Source organism: Pelmatolapia mariae, linkage group LG3_W (genome assembly GCF_036321145.2).
Source record: "Pelmatolapia mariae isolate MD_Pm_ZW linkage group LG3_W, Pm_UMD_F_2, whole genome shotgun sequence".
Lineage (NCBI taxonomy): Eukaryota > Metazoa > Chordata > Actinopteri > Cichliformes > Cichlidae > Pelmatolapia > Pelmatolapia mariae.
The window spans coordinates 13,351,233-13,368,560 of record NC_086229.1 but is presented as its reverse complement, the minus strand read 5'-3'; the positions used below and the strand labels follow the sequence as shown (position 1 = coordinate 13,368,560).

General features: G+C 43.3%; 1 protein-coding gene across 1 annotated transcript; it reads right to left on the bottom strand.

Annotated features, from left to right (window-relative positions):
- Positions 1-3,758: 3,758 nt before the first annotated feature.
- LOC134620633 (uncharacterized) lies at positions 3,759-8,033 on the bottom strand. The gene is made up of 8 exons (XM_063466868.1): positions 7,916-8,033; positions 7,406-7,684; positions 5,888-6,010; positions 5,594-5,698; positions 4,631-4,696; positions 4,484-4,525; positions 3,966-4,016; positions 3,759-3,847 (listed from the first exon to the last, which is right to left on the bottom strand). The coding sequence occupies exons 1-8, from the start codon at positions 7,974-7,976 to the stop codon at positions 3,759-3,761; spliced, it is 816 nt and encodes a 271-aa protein (XP_063322938.1). The 5' UTR covers positions 7,977-8,033.
- Positions 8,034-17,328: the final 9,295 nt, after the last annotated feature.

Here is a 17,328-nt window from a genome sequence, read left to right as displayed (position 1 = left end):
TTTTACAGCAGTCAGCAAACTGTATGTGCAGCAGAGTCCCACATTAGAAACCAACAATCATGTCTGTTTCTCAGCCTGAGCCTCTTGTTTGTTTGACATAAAGAAACTGTGAGCAAAAATGTTACAAATCAGAGCTCATGTATGCAAACTGATGTCGATTTGATTCCTCAGAAAGTTCAATAAACTTCAAGATCTTCACATTAGTCACGTTTTTAACAGATGGACTCACAGAGGGAAATCTGAGCTTTACAAACCAGCGGTCAGCATCAAATACCAACAATAATCAGTCAGACTGCTGTGAACTGTTTGTATCTTTGTTTCTGAAACTTCCTGATTGTTTCCACTTTACATGGATTTATCAGGATTATTTGTCAGACTTTTGAGCTTGACTGTAAATCTAAGTCACACTTCTACATGAAACATTTAATGTGGAAACCAGATAAAGCAGCCAGATGTTACCTGATGGATCACTGTCAGCTCCACAGCTGCTTCATGGTTACAGACGTATCTGCCAGAGTCTGAGAGAGCAGCTCTGAGGATGATCAGAGACCCGTCAGCCTGTGAATCGTATCGTTTCTGTGGATCATTGATGTGTTTCGTGTCTCCGTCTCCATCAGCTGTAAGTATGTCAGCTCTGCTTCCTCCACTCTCTCTGCTCCACCTCACTTTACCCTCCACAGAGTGAGGACAGCGCAGAGTGATGAGCTGCTTCTCTTCAGGGATTTTATGGATGAAATCTGTGGAGCAATGAAATAAACGTCTGTTACCATGGATACCTTATAGTGTGGTGTTTGCTGACAGGTGAATAAAGTCAGGAAACGTGAGTCTCCTTACTTGCAGTGACGTTAGAGCCCAGAGCAGCGGCTGCTAACAGGCAGCAGCACACGTCCAGCTTCATCCTGACTGACGTCATCAGCTCACAGGAACATGAACACACTCTGTGATGGGCTCACAACAGGAACATCAACATGTTTCTGATCAGCTCAGCGTGTTCGTCGGTCAGTGTTGATAAATGTCAGAAACATACATGATCACGTGTTTGCTGCGCTCACTGTCTCTGTTTGAATGATTAGAAACAGATGAAGCACTCAGGCCGTGGACGCTGCAGTCATGTGACATCAGGACTTCTTTATTTATTATTCATGAACTCAGACTGTCCAACTAGTTTCCACATTCAGGTCCCACAATCCTGAATCTTTAAGCTACAAATGTGTGAAGTTTAAAAGTTTCCTGTTGTTTTTCTAACTTCACTGCATTAAAAATCATTTAAACCTGACATGTATGTTTCTTTAATGTTAAAGTTGTTTAACATTAAAGTCGTTTTAATGACATCATTGTGTGACTCTGGCTTGCATAACGAAGGTTTATCTCTTTTATTCTTGTAGCCCTGTTTCACGTCTGCAGACGGCGTGGAGGTGACGGCGTGGAGGTGACAGCGTGGAGGTGACAGCGTGCCGACCCAAATGCAGACAAACGGAGATGGAGCTGGACGTTTAACAGAAGGTGAGTCTTTATGTTTGGCTGCACAAAAACACTAAAAAACAACAAGCAAAGGGGAACAACAACCTAGACTGGGAAAAGCTAAACACAGGAACCTGAGAAACATAGAACAACCAGAACCTGAGACCTGAAGAAACCTGGGACTCGGAGACACGAGGAGCGATACGCAGTGGATGAGACGACCCGCCGAGGAACAAAGAAAACCACGCACAGTAAATACTAACAAGGGAACACGCAACACAGCTGAACCTAACACAGGACTGTCAAAGTAAAACAGGAAACACACCGATATAGAAACCAGGATAACTGGACGTAACATGAAACACAGGTGAGGAACATTAACAAAACCTAAAGACTAGAAATCACCAAGAATACTACGGAATACCTGAAGGAGCTGGAAGAGACGAGAGCAGCAGAAAGCCCTGAATCACAGAGTGATATAATCAAAGAACACAGCGAGAAGCTTCTGTGTTTGAATGGTTCATTCATGTGTTATTAACAGACCGATGACGGTGAGACAAGAAGGAAGCTGAGCAGCTGATGAGCCGTCTGTGCTTTTTGTGAACAGCTGAAGCTAACGTCTGTGAAGCTCAGCGCACTCGTCTGCACACAAACATGAGTCAAACACAAAGTCAGTCAACACAAATCTATTTACTTTTTTCCAAGTTTACTTGATTTACATTTGAATATAATCATTGTTTTAAATGTGACTACAGCAGACGTCTGACATTTAAATGTTTAGTCATTAATACCAAGTGAAACAGTTTAAGTTAAAGGTTTTATTCAGGAACGTGAATCAACTGCACTCAGAAACTATCTCAGGCCAACATTTGTTCTCTTACAAGCTTTTGTCTTTATAAATATGTCTATAAAGGATTTTTATCACTTTGACCTTCAGATCAATCTACTGACTTTGGAGGAAAGGTCAAAGGTCAAACACAGTATTTAAATCTACAGCACACTGTAAGAATCTAGGTTTTTAGCTTTTTGTCAATTTTCCACAGATGAATCATGAACCTCGAACACGTCGATGGATGGAGGACAGATTTTAAAGGATCGTTACCACGAGTCCTCAGAAAGCTGCGATAGGCTCCACCCCCCACCCCAGCCACCCTGAGCTGGATAAGTGGATGTGACCATGAACTCTGCACCTCAGCACAGTTTGATCAGAGTTTATTTAAGCTTTTTAGTGTAAGTGTTTAAAGACAGACACACACACTAACAAAGCCTCCTGGGTCGATTTCACCAGCTACAGTTTTACAATAATACTCTACATATGTAGGGATGGGTACCAGTATCCGGTGCCATTATGGAACCATTATGGTTCTGACAGAAACGGTAGTAACCAGACCGAAAAGCAGCGCACATTTCAGTGCTTTATTTTCTTGAGATGTCATACACTTTGGATTCTAGCCAATCATTTTACGTTTCCGAGGATAGTAGGCGGGCCCAGGTACGTACGTTCTTTTAGAGCAGAGCTACAGATTAAAAATGCCCAAGGTGAAGCGGTCAAAGTCTGGCTGTACTTCACAGCAAAAGATGCAAACTCAACAGCCTGCAACAAGTGCTTTAAGGTGATACTGTGATACTGTCAAAGGAGGTAACACCTCAAATCTGATGAAACACCTGGCAACGCATAGCGTTTTTTTAAAAGCCGAGAAATGCGCCGTGTTTGATAGCTTGCTGCAAGACCTCACACCGGCACATCTACTGCGGGTGTGGTGCCTGTTATCGGACCCGGAGTTAGCAACATCCCCCAAGAACCCGAAGAGTAGAGTCCTGGCCCCTAGCCCTGCCAGTGTAGCAGAAATGATGAGGATGATGATGGCAGCAGCAGCCGTTCTTCTCTGCGTGAGTAGCTTAATGTTGTTCATGTGTAATTTACGTTGAGTAGGCTAACCACGTTATTAAACTAATACATGTAAGGTGAACTAGCAAACACCGTCGTAGTTACATGCAGCTGTCTTCTTGTTTGATAGAGTGATGCCATATATGCCCTATAGCTGCAGAAAAGGCTAACATTGTTATCTTTTTACAAAAAAAACAGCTAAACATGAGAGGTTTTTGGACCAATTTTGTGTTCTCCATTCTTTAAGCACCGGTTTGAGCACCGTTTAAGCACCGGCACCGTTTCAAAAGTACCGGTTTGGCACCGGTATTGGATAAAACCTAAACGATACCCATCCTTATACATATGTTAAACACTGTGTTCCCATAAACATCTGTGCTGAGTGAGATTGTTCCTGACAGCCGAGCATTCAGGTGAAACTAAACTGGTCTGGCCTGCTTCTTGATGCTTTGGGTTTCTCCAGTAAGAAATACGTGTTGTCGACGGGCTGTGAAGAACCTGTGGATCATAAACATTATCAGTCTGAGTGGGCTGTATGTGTAACAAACACACCTGTGCAGGTTTGGTGTGTTCACAGTGAGTTTATGTAAAATGAGGTGCTGATCATTAAAATTACCTTTTTTATTTCCATCACTAAACGTGGCACCAATCACAGAATATGGAGAATCTGCAGGAGGAAATGAAATATACTGAATTAATACAACATTTAAATTTATCACCAGAGCCTCTCATTTACATGGGACTGTAAATAGTGATGGCAGCACAGGTGTTACTGGTCGTGTCTCAGTCTCAGTAAGAGTTCACATCATTTTTATTTGACACACATCACTCTCCTGTTTTACTGCTGATGAGCCTCAGAATTGGTAAAGTTATCCAAATGTACTGATTCTTATACAGCACTTTGAGGGATCAAACCACCGACCTCCTGCTCTGCCTCCTGAGCTACAGCCAACCCAAACTTCCCAACTTCTATCAGCTTAATTACAGAATGAACTAAAAGACAACGACAGAGTAAAAATAATAATATAAAAAACAGCTACGATCAGCTTTACAAGATTTCAGTGCAGTTTTCAGTTTAAAATATTATCTACAAAACATCTAATGATGGAAACAAAAGGAGGGGAAATCATTTACCTGGCTGCTCCATCAGGCAGTGTGCAGGTCGTAGTCGAGCTCCTGAGAACAAACACTGGATTAACTATCAGCTCAATACTACAAGCAGCTACGATGATGAGTGTGTAGATCAGCCTCAGTCGCAGCTGCTTCACTCTCACGTCTCACCATTTATAAGATGAAGTTCTGCTGCAGCTGGTATCTCATCATAGACGTGGAGCTGTTTGTCATCCCCTGCAGACACATCAGAGTCAGTTCCTCCTTTAAAGTTTGTGATGAAGTCAAGCTGTGAAAATGAAAGTGAAGCTAAACTGGACTGTGGCTGCTTATGAAGCTTTTACTGTTAAACCGAGTCAGCACAGAGTTTAGGAAATACTGATGACTGTCCTTTCACCTGAAATACTTACAGTGACCAACCTGCTCTCACCTCGAAGAACACAGGCTGGTCTTTGGTGTTTGCACCAGAACAAAGTCCACAGAATGTAAAATTAATAATAATAATAATGGATTGCATTTATATAGCGCTTTTCAGTTCCACTATTCATTCACACACTGGTGGAGGCAGCTACAGTTGTAGCCACTGCTGCCCTGAGACTGACAGAAGCGAGGCTGCCATATCGCGCCATCAGCCCCTCTGGCCATCACCAGTAGGCGGTAGGTGAAGTGTCTTGCCCAAGGACACAAGGACCAGGACAGAGAGCCCGGGGATCGAACCGGCGACCTTCCGAAAAGAAACTGTAACCTTTGAACTTGTGTTAGCTTTATTGTTAGCTAAGCTGCTAACAGCAGACGCTAATTTATTTTATTTTATTACTTTATTCACATCTTCACTCACTGAATGGAACCTGTGTACAGGGGTTAACACACAGTAGTAAAACATCCTGTAAATGAAGTTTAGAGCACAGCTGACTGAACTGCATTAGCTCAGGTGGCTAATGTGTTAGCATGACCTTTGAGCTGAGCTGACAGACAGACAGCAGCTCACAGCCACTAACAGATGTTTCAAAAGAACCGAGTGAAGGAAGCTAAACTAGACCACAGCAGATATGTGAGAATGATGCGACTAACGTGTGTAAACCAATGAATAAATCATGTAAACCACAGATTCTGGTCATGTTTCTCTTTACTCACCTCGTCTGTTGGACCTGCATCTCCACATGAAGTAGACAGTGATGAGGATGAGGATGGAGAGAAGAAGAAGACCAGTTCCTATCAGGAAAGTCTGCACTGGAAAAGCTGGACAAGGTCAGAGTGATGAACATGGATCATGCATCACATACATGGACTCTCTGTAATATTTCATATATAAACACATCAGACTTCACTCTGTCATTTATACTACAGGCCAGAAGAGATGAACATGTTTACAGTTATACAGTTAAATCTGTTAAACTGCACTGCTTAGATTCTTCGATGCAATCATACCTGATGGAGCCTCAGTGGGTGATGCAGGTGTTACTGATGCTTTATGAGATGTAGCAGTAGTTGGTGGTGGTGGTGTTGTAGTAATTGATGGTGTTGTTGTAGTATTTGTTGTTGTCTTATTCTCTTGAGTACAGAAAAAAGAAAATATAGATACATAGAAATTAACAGCTTAAAAATCAACAGTTGAACTTTAAATATACGAGTTGGTTAAAAACAAACTCCACATAAAAAAAACACAAAATCTAAAACTAAAAGTAAAAAACTGAACTGAAGAATTTTACATAATATTTTGTGATTTGTAAACAATGATTGGATGCTGTCTGACTGATGCTGTCATGGAAACGTGTTGAAGGTTGACCTTTATGAGTTTACTGATTCATCCCCACAAAGTATTTATAACCAGTTATGACACAGAGCCTGGGCGCTGTGTGGACAGCCCAGTTTGAAACACAGATGTGTCGGTGAGTTACAAATAAACAGACAGACAGACAGACTGGCTGACTGAGTCCTTTGTTGTCATTAACATGTTGAAAACATGAAAAAAGGACATTTGTTTCCCAGGACAGCACTAATAATAATAAATAGAATAAAACCTAAGAGTCATAGAAAACTAAAAACATATAGAAAAAACAGCCTCGTGGGTGGAGCTGTATCTTTTTGTAACAGCTTTTATTATTGGACAGAAGGTCACATTTACTTCTTCAAAGTTCAATCTAAGAGCAGTAAAGATGTCTGTGGAGATGTCCAGAACTGCTCGAGCTTTGTGAACGTCCTGGAATGACTGATACTCGCCCACAGTCAGCATCTCTGTGCTGTAGTTTGTAAAAATCTCATCACATCTGAAGATCATTAAGATATTTCTCCTCTATCAAAAACTTCCAGCTTGTCTGATTTAGAATTTGCTTCTTAGTCACAATTTAAATGGAAACATCTGCTGGTTGTGTTTTAGATTTTTAGTTCATCTGTGATAGAAGCTGTGCACTGCCCCCTGGAGGCAGCACACAGCTACTACAGGCTGTGTGAGCCGGCACTTGAAACAGGAAGTCTGCGCTCTGACTCGATAACCACGGTGGTGATCCCGGTTATCTCTGCTGGGATTTTAGGTTTTTCATGTTAAAGCAAAGACAGAATGACATCATCAACATAAAGTTGATCACTGCACAAAAACCCAAACTAACATTTTTCAGTGTGATCAGCTAAAGTTCAGATACACTGTGGTTTGAGTTTATAGAGAGCAGAGATAATACTTTTATTATTATGTAGCTGTTCACAGCTGCTCACTGGTTACTGCAGTATTTGATGTGTACACATGAAGAACATTACAGTTATTATTTTATATAGAAACTCATCTACAGGAAGCACATGTGACAAAACAAAGCTGGAACTAAAGTTAAAAACACGTCTGAAATGCAGCTTTTCATTATCACTGAATTAGTTTGAGTCAGTTATTATTTTTTTATGGAAGACGCATGATTTTTAAATAGGAAACAGGTCAACTGTTAAAATGTTTGATGTTACCTGATGGGATCACTGTCAGCTCCACAGCTGTTTGATTTTTACAGACGTATCTGCCAGAGTCTGAGAGAGCAGCTCTGAGGATGATCAGAGACCCGTCAGCCTGTGAATCGTATCGTTTCTGTGGATCATTGATGTGTTTTATAGTTCCGTCTCCATCAGCTGTAAGTATGTCAGCTCTGCTTCCTCCACTCTCTCTGCTCCACGTCACATTACCCTCCACAGAGTGAGGACAGCGCAGAGTGACCTGTGTCCCCTCCTTAAATACTTCATGGGTTAAACCTGCAAAAAAAGTTTTTCAGAAATCCATAAACCTTCGGATGCTGTGGACACACGGTAACATTACACTTGAATTGGATCCTCATGTAAATAACTGGAGACTTCCTTAATGTTTTGCTTTTTTAAATCAAGTTTCGACCCGAAAGTTTCATAAAATTAAACTCTGATAGAAATCAGGAAGAATTACGACGCTCTAAATCATCCAAGACTCAGAAGAAGCTCAAAGAGTCTCACCTGCAGTGACGTTAGAGCCCAGAGTGCAGGCTAACAGGCAGCAGAAGATGTTCACCTTCATCCTGACACAGTGTCTGAATAGTTCCTGTGTGATCTGAGAACAGGAACTCTCTGTGAACACGCCTGTTCTTCTTCCTGCTGCTCACTTCTTGTGGTTAATGAATACAGATGCTCCTTTTATAGTCTGGAGTATGACGTAATTTAAATTCTGACAGTTTTGTGTTATTGGCTGATGCACAGATATAAGATGATGTAGTCGGAGGTAGAAGGATCCAGGGTGGGGTGGTGGGTGGTGGGTGGTGGGGGTCCTCTGGGTGGTCTGATCTCCCGTCTTACTGTAGAAACCAGATCAGTTACATCAGTGAGTTTTCGCCACGCAGCGCTGTGAGGATCAAACATGATATTAAAATAATAATAAAATCACAACTTTGGTTTGTTTTAAATCATGTTGTCAGTGAGGCAGGGGTCACTGACACTGGATAATGTGATGGCTGAAGGAGGGCTGTGTGTACATACAAAGGTCAGCAGTGTGTCTAAGCTGCGTTTACATATTTAATAATATGACCCGCCCATGCACTGATTAAATGACTGTCTGTGAGGGACAGCCAATAAGAAGAGAGTTGTCTTAAAGGAGAAAGAGAGTGAAGTGTGGGATGAAGGACGATCAGACAATGACCAGCAGAGTCTGATGATCAGAGTGATGATGTCAGAGTGTGACAGTGTGGGAAAGCAGAAGTGATGAGATGAAGAAAAACCACGGGAACATGAGCGAGCACAGATCTTATCCAAGTGACACAAAAAGCTTAATGTGGCATTTTTGTAAACTCGGAGTCATCAAAGCTCTCGTAGTCGAGCCCAACAATGAAAATTTTATGCTTTTGAGTTTCATGTCTGGCTTTCTGAGTCCTGCGTTCGGGTCGGACCCCGACAGCCGAGCCTGACCCAAAGTTTAATACACTCAAAGTGTAAAAGTGAGAGAGCACACACAACGATTTCTCAACAGCTGTCTGTGAACTTTAGAAGAGTCAAACTGATGACACACTGAGAGGAAGCAGAGTGTTATCAGCTGCAACCCTGTGGGTTCATCTAGAACTGCAGCAAGAAAACAACCACAGCACAGAGGTCACAGAGGTCACAGAGGTCAGCGCTGGAAACGATACAGGTTTGTGTTTTAAAGCTGTATGCTTCAGTGTGTGTGTGTGTGTGTGTGTGTGTATCTTTGTGTATCAGAAATCAAACTGTGAGGGGCTGAAGGACACTCAGACCAGTCACTGATTCACACATCGATGAGTGTGGCTGCATTTCCTCCTGTGTCCCACTGTGCTTCCTGCTTTATTTTGAAGGGTAATCTCCTGCTCAGCATAATGCTGCTTTGTCAGCTGCTGCCTGTGTCTCATGATGTTGCAACACAAACCTCATCAGTTGGAGCACCAGCAGCAGTGATGATGGCTCCATTTTACTGTCGCACATGTGAAGGGAACAGAGGTGCTGGGTGGGTTTGGAGTTACAGAGAGAAATGCAGAAGGACTCATGTCTTCTTAGCGTAGCTTCAACAACAGCTGTGTTTCCCACAATCTTCATGGTACCATCAGTTTATCCCTCTGTGTACCAGTACACCTCCTCACTCCTGAACAGGTTAAATAATCAGGTCAAACAGTCCACTGCCCTCTCTCTCAGACACCTCCATACCTGCACAGGTATGTCATGAGGACCAGCTGCCTCCTCCTCTTCATGGCTGCCCTCACATCCTCCTTACTCGTCCTCTGAACTTCCTGATCCATCCTCCATCTGTCCTCCTCTCTCTGTCTCTTCGTTCATTAGCTCCATTCTCTCAGCACACTCCCTTCGCTCGTTAGCACATTTCCATCTCCATCCTTGACCGCTCCAACCTGCTGCACTTCCTTTCCAGTGTGATCTCTGTCTACCCAATCAAATACAATCTCTGTTCTCCATAAAGGTCACTGTAAGCCGTCGTCTTTGCTGTAGCTACCACCGAGCTATCAACCTTCACTCACTTCCTCTTCTTCATCCTACAGACGACCTTCCAATGCTGCACAGATATACATCCTCCCCTGACACCACCTTACAGTCTCCTAGTTTTCACACTCCTTTTTTTGCATTAGATGTAGCCCACCTGTGTGCACCTTCCTCCTACATCACCTCCACCCTGTTCCTCCCTCTTACAAACATGTCCGTCACAGTCATTTCCATAAATCCACCCTCTGTCCTTCTGCATTTCTCTCTGCAACACCAAGCCCATCCAACACCTCGCGTCACCTCTGTTCCCTGCACCTGGATGTCAGAGGTCTGCTTCAATCACCACTCGTCCCGCGGGGAGCGCTTGCTATATGATCCTGTCTGACCCTCCACAACACTGTTCACATGCTCCACCTTCAAAGTTTCCCCTACTCCATTTCTATCTGCACCATGGAAGAACAGCTAGCATCCACCTCCAGTGTCGGCCTTGTTTCCCGTCCACACATCACACATCTACCTTCCTCCATGATATCAGCAGCTTTATCAGTCTGGTCTCTACAGGCTATCATTGGTATCATAATGTCATGGACACTGAAGTGGACTCACACTCAGGAGAATCACAGTCAGCCTTTATTTACAGTGACTTCACCAAAAACATGCTTCATACAAATGTGGAAATAGAAGCTGTGCTCCAGGGAGAAGCAGACATCCAGTATCAACGCTCAGGCAGGATCATCCCAGTCAGGAGGGAAATCCTGGGAAGCTCTGCACAGGGAGGAGAAACAACATTAGAGTCCAGAGTCAAGGCTTCACCAACGACACGGTCTTCCCTGGATCGTCACACTGACAGCAGCTGCTACCTGGAGGAGCGGCTGCTGACGAGCTCACGACTCACAGGTGAGTTGATTGGAGGCAGGACCCTGCAAAGAGTACCGCCCCGGGGCATGACCTCATTTTTATCGCTGACGTGTGATTTGTCCAAGATTTCACACAGGACGCTCTTTTTAATGTAACCTCCTCGTTAATGGCACCTGGTGTCGTGGTAATTAAACTCATCCTCAGCTCACATTTTAAACAACAGAAGCTGCAGACTTGTGTCTTTGAATGATAGCACTCCACCCCACACACAGACTTCTTTGACTCTGACGTGTGAATTCTAAATATAAAGATGCATTTCTGCTTTTCCCGTTGTGTGTATTTCCTCACACTCATGCACACTTGTTTGCTCCACACTGTTTTCTGGTGACAGTTCAACACCTTTGACAACAGTGGAAACAAATGAACCTAAAAAATGATCTCCGATGATGTCAGACAGATGTGTTTGCTGAAGGATCAGAAATGATTTCTTTAGACTACAGCTGATGTCAGGGCTGGACTGGGACCAAAAATCGGCCATTTTGACTAGAGACCCGCCCACCAGGTATTAAAACCATAAAGCCTTTGAATGAAAACAAACGCTGTTGTGACAGTGACGTACACTGTCTTGCTGGTATATATGTATCAGTCTAATAAACCTAAACCTACACCATCCTCCCTATTCTGGTATTCTAAACAGTACTTGGCCGAAACCCAAAGACTGCTTGGTCGAGTTAACCTCCTGGTGGAAACACATGGAGGAAACCTCACATTAAGACAGAGAAGACTGGAGGTGAGACATGATCATTACTGAATATTAAAAATAATAAATGACAGATTTAGAGATATTTTCATAAACTATTCATTTACCACATCAAAATGGTGAATGAAATCATAAAGGTTATCTTATCTTATCAATAAACAGCATGGCAGGGTAAAATATTTTTTCTAACATGGCAGCCTTTAAAAAGTGAAAGGCGACAGAAAGACAGGTGAGAAAGAATAAAACTTAATTGACTTTTTGATGGCATTTTACACACAGTACTGGTACAGAATCTAGAAAATGTGGGAAAATACCGGCATCATATACAGTACTTACTTCTGAAGAAATTATGATGGGACCCTGAAAAAAAATTATTATGTACAATAATGGATTTCTATACATTTGACATCAGATGAAAACGTTTGTTGTAAGATTCGGATAATTATTTAATAAAAAAAAAATATAGACATTTTAAATGAGAATAAGAAAGTACTTCTTTGTGCCCCCTTTCCCTGTTAATGCCCTACCTGGCCCCCCTGGCTAAACTTTGCTAGACCCGCCCCTGCACAGTTACCAGCTGTCAGCTACTTAGAAAAGGATCCTGGTGTTATTTGTCTCTCAGAAACAGTTCATAACTTCAACTCATTCATGTCACCTAAAAGGTAAACCTGTTTCTCCATCACCTGTTCAGCTCTGATGATTCAGTAAGGACATCTCCTGGTTTCATCTTCATGTTTCCCTCTCACCACATATCCAAACCGACATCATGACCAGCAGCTTTACAGCTGTGGCTCCAGCAAACATCAGCTGATACTAGAAATTAATATTAAATAAATTCTAACAACAGCTGATCAAGCTTAAACGTGCTGTTGTTTAGCGCGACATCCACTGGTTTCCTCTTTCTGGCGCAAAGTGGGCGATAAACAAGCAAGAGAGACGATCAGCTGATCATTGATCATGTTGCAGCTTTAAGGCAGGGATGACTCCGGGAGTTGCTTTCTCACTGCATGTGCTTTATTTCACAATCAGATAAATGACAAAAACAGCAGCCCCTCTTCAACTCCTAGCCCTTCGCTGGGGTGGAAAAAGAACGACTCCAAAACCCCTTCAAGGAACATACGTACACAAGAGTTTTCCTGACACACCCATGAGGCATTCAATGCCGTCTTGTAAATATGAGTGCTCTGGCAGAATAACAGTTCAAATGAAAAATACACCAGAACAAACAAGCAAAAAAAGAAGTGTGGGGTACCTTTGAACCAATGAACAAAGTATAACAATTTATACTTTTTAATATAACCCGACCCCGTCAATATCTGTATCTCTCACAATCAGTTTCATGATTGAAGTAGCAACAGGAGAGGGAGGGGAGAGAATGAGAGAAGAAGAGACAGCTGTGCAGCAAAGACAGAATAAATCCAGCTTTGTGTGTTTCTGAAGTCCGGGACAAACTGTGTTCCTTTTCAGCTCAACACGAAATGCGTAATATTTTCTCTGAATACGAGACGATTCCGTCTTTTTAGGGGACGGTTGGCAACTCTACTAACTAACCTCATGAATAAAATAAAGTTCACTATACTCCTGATATAATCAGTACAGCTTTTTTTTTAGTCCAACATTCAATCTATCAAATTACCATGCTATTTGTACTCTCCTGTAAGGGCATTAACGTTGTCGACATCTCATCTCAACACTAAGCATCTTCCCTTTACTCATACACATGTTCGGCCTGCAATCCATGTGTCACAATATTTCAGTCAATATAGGTACATTTGTTACCATCTGAAATAGGGGTACAAAGTGTAAACATTATATCTTCCCCTTTTACCAAGGTCGCCAGTAACCTTGAATATTTACACATTTGGTGGCCACTATTCTTTCTTCAAGACTTGGTTGTCCAAGTTTACTATAGGTCAAAGTCTGTGGTCTCCTCCTTTCTCTCTTTGGGTGTGGACTTGGCTGGTCTGTTTCCAAAGCCTCTTCGACATCAGAGCTGCTGTCCACCTCCCCTGCACCCACAATAGCCACATCCTCTGGTTCCATATTGTCCATCTTCCCCTCATCAGTTTGGCTGGGGTCCCCCTGGCCATCTCCTGACATGTGAGGAAACTCATCTGGCTCACCCCCGTCCCTTAGTGGCATAAACTCTGCTGCTGTGGGGTCCAATGTAGGTGAACACTGAGGCTCAGGATAAGGCCAGGTGAAAACTGCATCAGAAAACTCATCTGTGTCCTCCTCCTCCTCACTTGTGTCTGAGTCATGCATGTTTGTTTCCGTTTGTTATAATATCTTTTCCTCGTTTTAGTACTAGTTACAGTTGCCTCCTTATCTGCTTGGAGTGGAAGGAAATCGCAAGGCAACAACATATTCCTGTGCAAAATCCTTGTCCTGCCTTTACCATTCTCTGGCTCTAACTCAAACACAGGACTGTCCTGCCCCTTTTGGCTTTTAATGATGTAGATGTTGTCTTCCCAGTAGGAGCGGATTTTACCTGGTCCACCCCTCTCCACAACATTTCTAACAAGGACACGACTCCCTAGTTGAAGTGATGGACCATGCACACTTTTGTTGTACTGCTTTTTACCTCGATCAGCCGACTTAGCTGCATTTTTGGAGGCGACCATGTAAGCCTCAGCCATTCTCCTTCTCCATCTGTCAACATAGTCCTGGTAGGAGCCTGAACTGTCCTCCTGCTCAATGCCAAAGAGAAGGTCGACCGGTAAACGTGGTGACCTACCAAACATTAGGAGAAAAGGAGGGTAGCCAGTGGCCTCATTAACAGTACAATTGTAGGCATGTACCACTTTATGGAGGTGGCTTTTCCAGTCTCTTTTCTGTTCCTCTGTTAGGGTTCTTAACATAGAGAGCAGAGTCCTGTTGAATCTTTCGGTCTGCCCATTTCCTTGGGGGTGATAAGGAGTAGTGTGTGACCCTTTAACACCAGCCAGTTCTTTTAAATGGTGCAATAGTCTATTCTCAAACTCTCGCCCCAAATCGTGGTGTAATTTTTCTGGAAAACCAAACCTGAGACAATAATCATTGAATAGTTTTTCTGCTACAGTCTTAGCTGACTTATTTGTAGTTGCGTAGGCCTGAGCGAAGCGGGTGTAGTGGTCCATAACTACAAGTATGTATTCACACCCCCCCTTGCATTCCTCTAGGTGCAAAAAGTCAACTGAAACCAGCTGAAATGGGTGAGTGGTCTCTATGCTCAACATAGGTGCCCTCGCCTGCCTGTTTGGCTTCCTCTGTTTGAGACACTCACAAACATTACTGACAAAGTGTTCAATGTCTCTTTGCATCTTGGGCCAAAAGAAACGATCCCGAATTAAATTTAGGGTCCTTTCTGATCCCAAGTGACCCATCTGTTTGTGTAGTTCATTGAGCACCAGTGGGTGGTAAACTGAGGGGAGAACTAGTTGTTTTTTGTGTCGAGTCTCTCTGAACATAGTTCCATCCTCTCTGATTTTTAGTTTGCTCCACTCTCTAGCCAATGCTTTAAACTCAGTGCTCTCAGTTTTAATTTCCTGTGTGGTGGGCCTTTTGTTTTGCACTACAGACTCATACATTTTACCTATCACAGGGTCTTGCCGCTGTGCTGCACAGATTTCCTCTCTCGGTATTGGCTGAATCATGTCCAACAGTTCCTCTGCTCGTGTGTGATGCTGAAGGGTGTGGAAGGAGACAGCGTTAAACATCAGAGCTTCTGTTTGCTGCACTAATACGCCCTGCTGTGAGGCTGCAACCACGTCCTGGTTAACCGTTTGTGTACAGCAGTTCATATAGTCCTCAAAATCGAGGGGCATCCTGGATAAAAAATCTGCATCTGCATTTGTTTTTCCTGGCCTGTATTTTATCGTAAAGTTGAAATCTGCGAGCTCAGCCACCCAACGCTGACCTGATGCATTCAACTTTGCTGTCGTTAACACATAGGTGAGTGGATTATTATCTGTATAAACCACAAAAGATGGCGCATGCAGCAAATAATCTCTGAAGCGCTCACAGACAGCCCATTTGAGAGCTAAAAACTCTAGTTTGCCAGCATGCATATGGTAATTTTTTTCTGGCGGGGTTAACGTTCTAGATCCATAAGCTATAACCCTTAACTTGCCATTACTGTGCTGGTAGAGCACTGCTCCTAACCCTGCTTGGGAAGCATCAGTATGAAGCACAAATGGTTGGTTTAGGTCAGGGTAGCCTAGGATCGGAGGATTGGCCAGTTTATTGACTAAGTAAGACAAAACCTGATGGTGTGACTCTGTCCATTTCACAGGGGCTGATGAAGGCAACTGTCCTTTAGCCTGTTTGTTTTTCTCCTTCCTTCTCTTGTTCTGTGTTTTTAAGTCTTGTGGGCTACTTTTAGCATTTGTTTGGACTGCTAGCAGTTCATACAAGGGTTTGGCGATACATGAAAAGTCCTGTATATAGGCTCTATAATAAGATAGGAAGCCCAAAATCTGTCTCACTTCCCCCACTGTACTAGGGTGTTTCTCTTTAAGTGACATCACGGAGGCGACCTCTGCTGGATCCATACTATGGCCATCTTTTGACACCACTCTACCCAAAAACCTGACCTTAGGCTTGAACAGTTCACATTAAGTTTGTCCCCATGTTTCTGATACCTTTGTAGCACGGCTCTTACATGCTCAACATGGTCCTCAAAAGATTTACTGTGGACCAAATTGTCATCAAGGTACGGTAGACAGATATCATCACGCAGACCCCAAAGACACTCCTCCATGCTCCTCTGAAACTCCGCTGGGGCGGAGCTGAGTCCAAATGGGATTCTAACCCACTGGTACAAACACCAGGGGGTGATGAATGCAGTGAGTGGCTGACTGTCTTCGTCTAGGAATCCTTGATGATAAGCCTTTCCCTGGTCTAGTACTGTAAACCAGGAGCTACCAGTAAGGCTGTCCAACATGTCTTGTATCCTAGGAATAGGATGTCTGTCAGGCACCGATTTGCGATTAAGTTCTCGATAATCCACACAAAGTCTGAGGTCACCGGACTTTTTCCTAACACAGACTATCGGTGACGGATAAGGCGACTTTGATTTTGTGACCCACCCCCTATTGATCAAGTCCTGCAGGTAAGCTTTTACTTCCTGATGCAGAGGTTTAGGCACACTATTGTAAGTCTTTTGAACTGGTGTTTGGTCGTTGAGAGTGATGTGCATCCGAAGGCTAGGAATGCAGCCTACATCATTTTCATCTTTGGCAAAAGCTTTACATTCCTCCCTGAGCATCATCCTCACCGCCGCCTGTTGCCCGCTCATTAGATGGTCTAGAACTACAGGAGGATCCCAAACACCACTTGTGTCACCTGTGGGGGCTAATGGGACTTCAATACCTGCATCGTCTGCTGTTTTAGTTGTTGGCGTTTCTACAGGTTTTAGGGCAGCTGGGTATATTGCTTTTACGCCCTCAATGTGCCCCAGGACAACACGCGAATCTACAGTAATATTATGGCATGTGGTGTTTGTGACAGATACTGGGACCATGGCTGAGTTGCCCCTTTTTACTTTAAACAGTACTTCCTGCAAATGAAGCCCCTCAAGCAGGCTGGGGTTCAGAACAGGGCAAAATAACATTACAGTGTCCTCGTCAGCCTGTATGCGTGTGCGACAGCGAATGGTAGCAGCTTCACTAGGGCCTAAGACAACTTTACTCCGCCCTGTCTTGACTTGGATCTCTTCCGCGGCTGTTCGATGTGTCTCTATCAACTGGAAGTCTTAGCAGATCCGGTGTCAATACCAAAAGCACTACTCACAATGTTTGCAGCACAGTCACTGTTTTTAACGCCCTGTTGTTTAAGT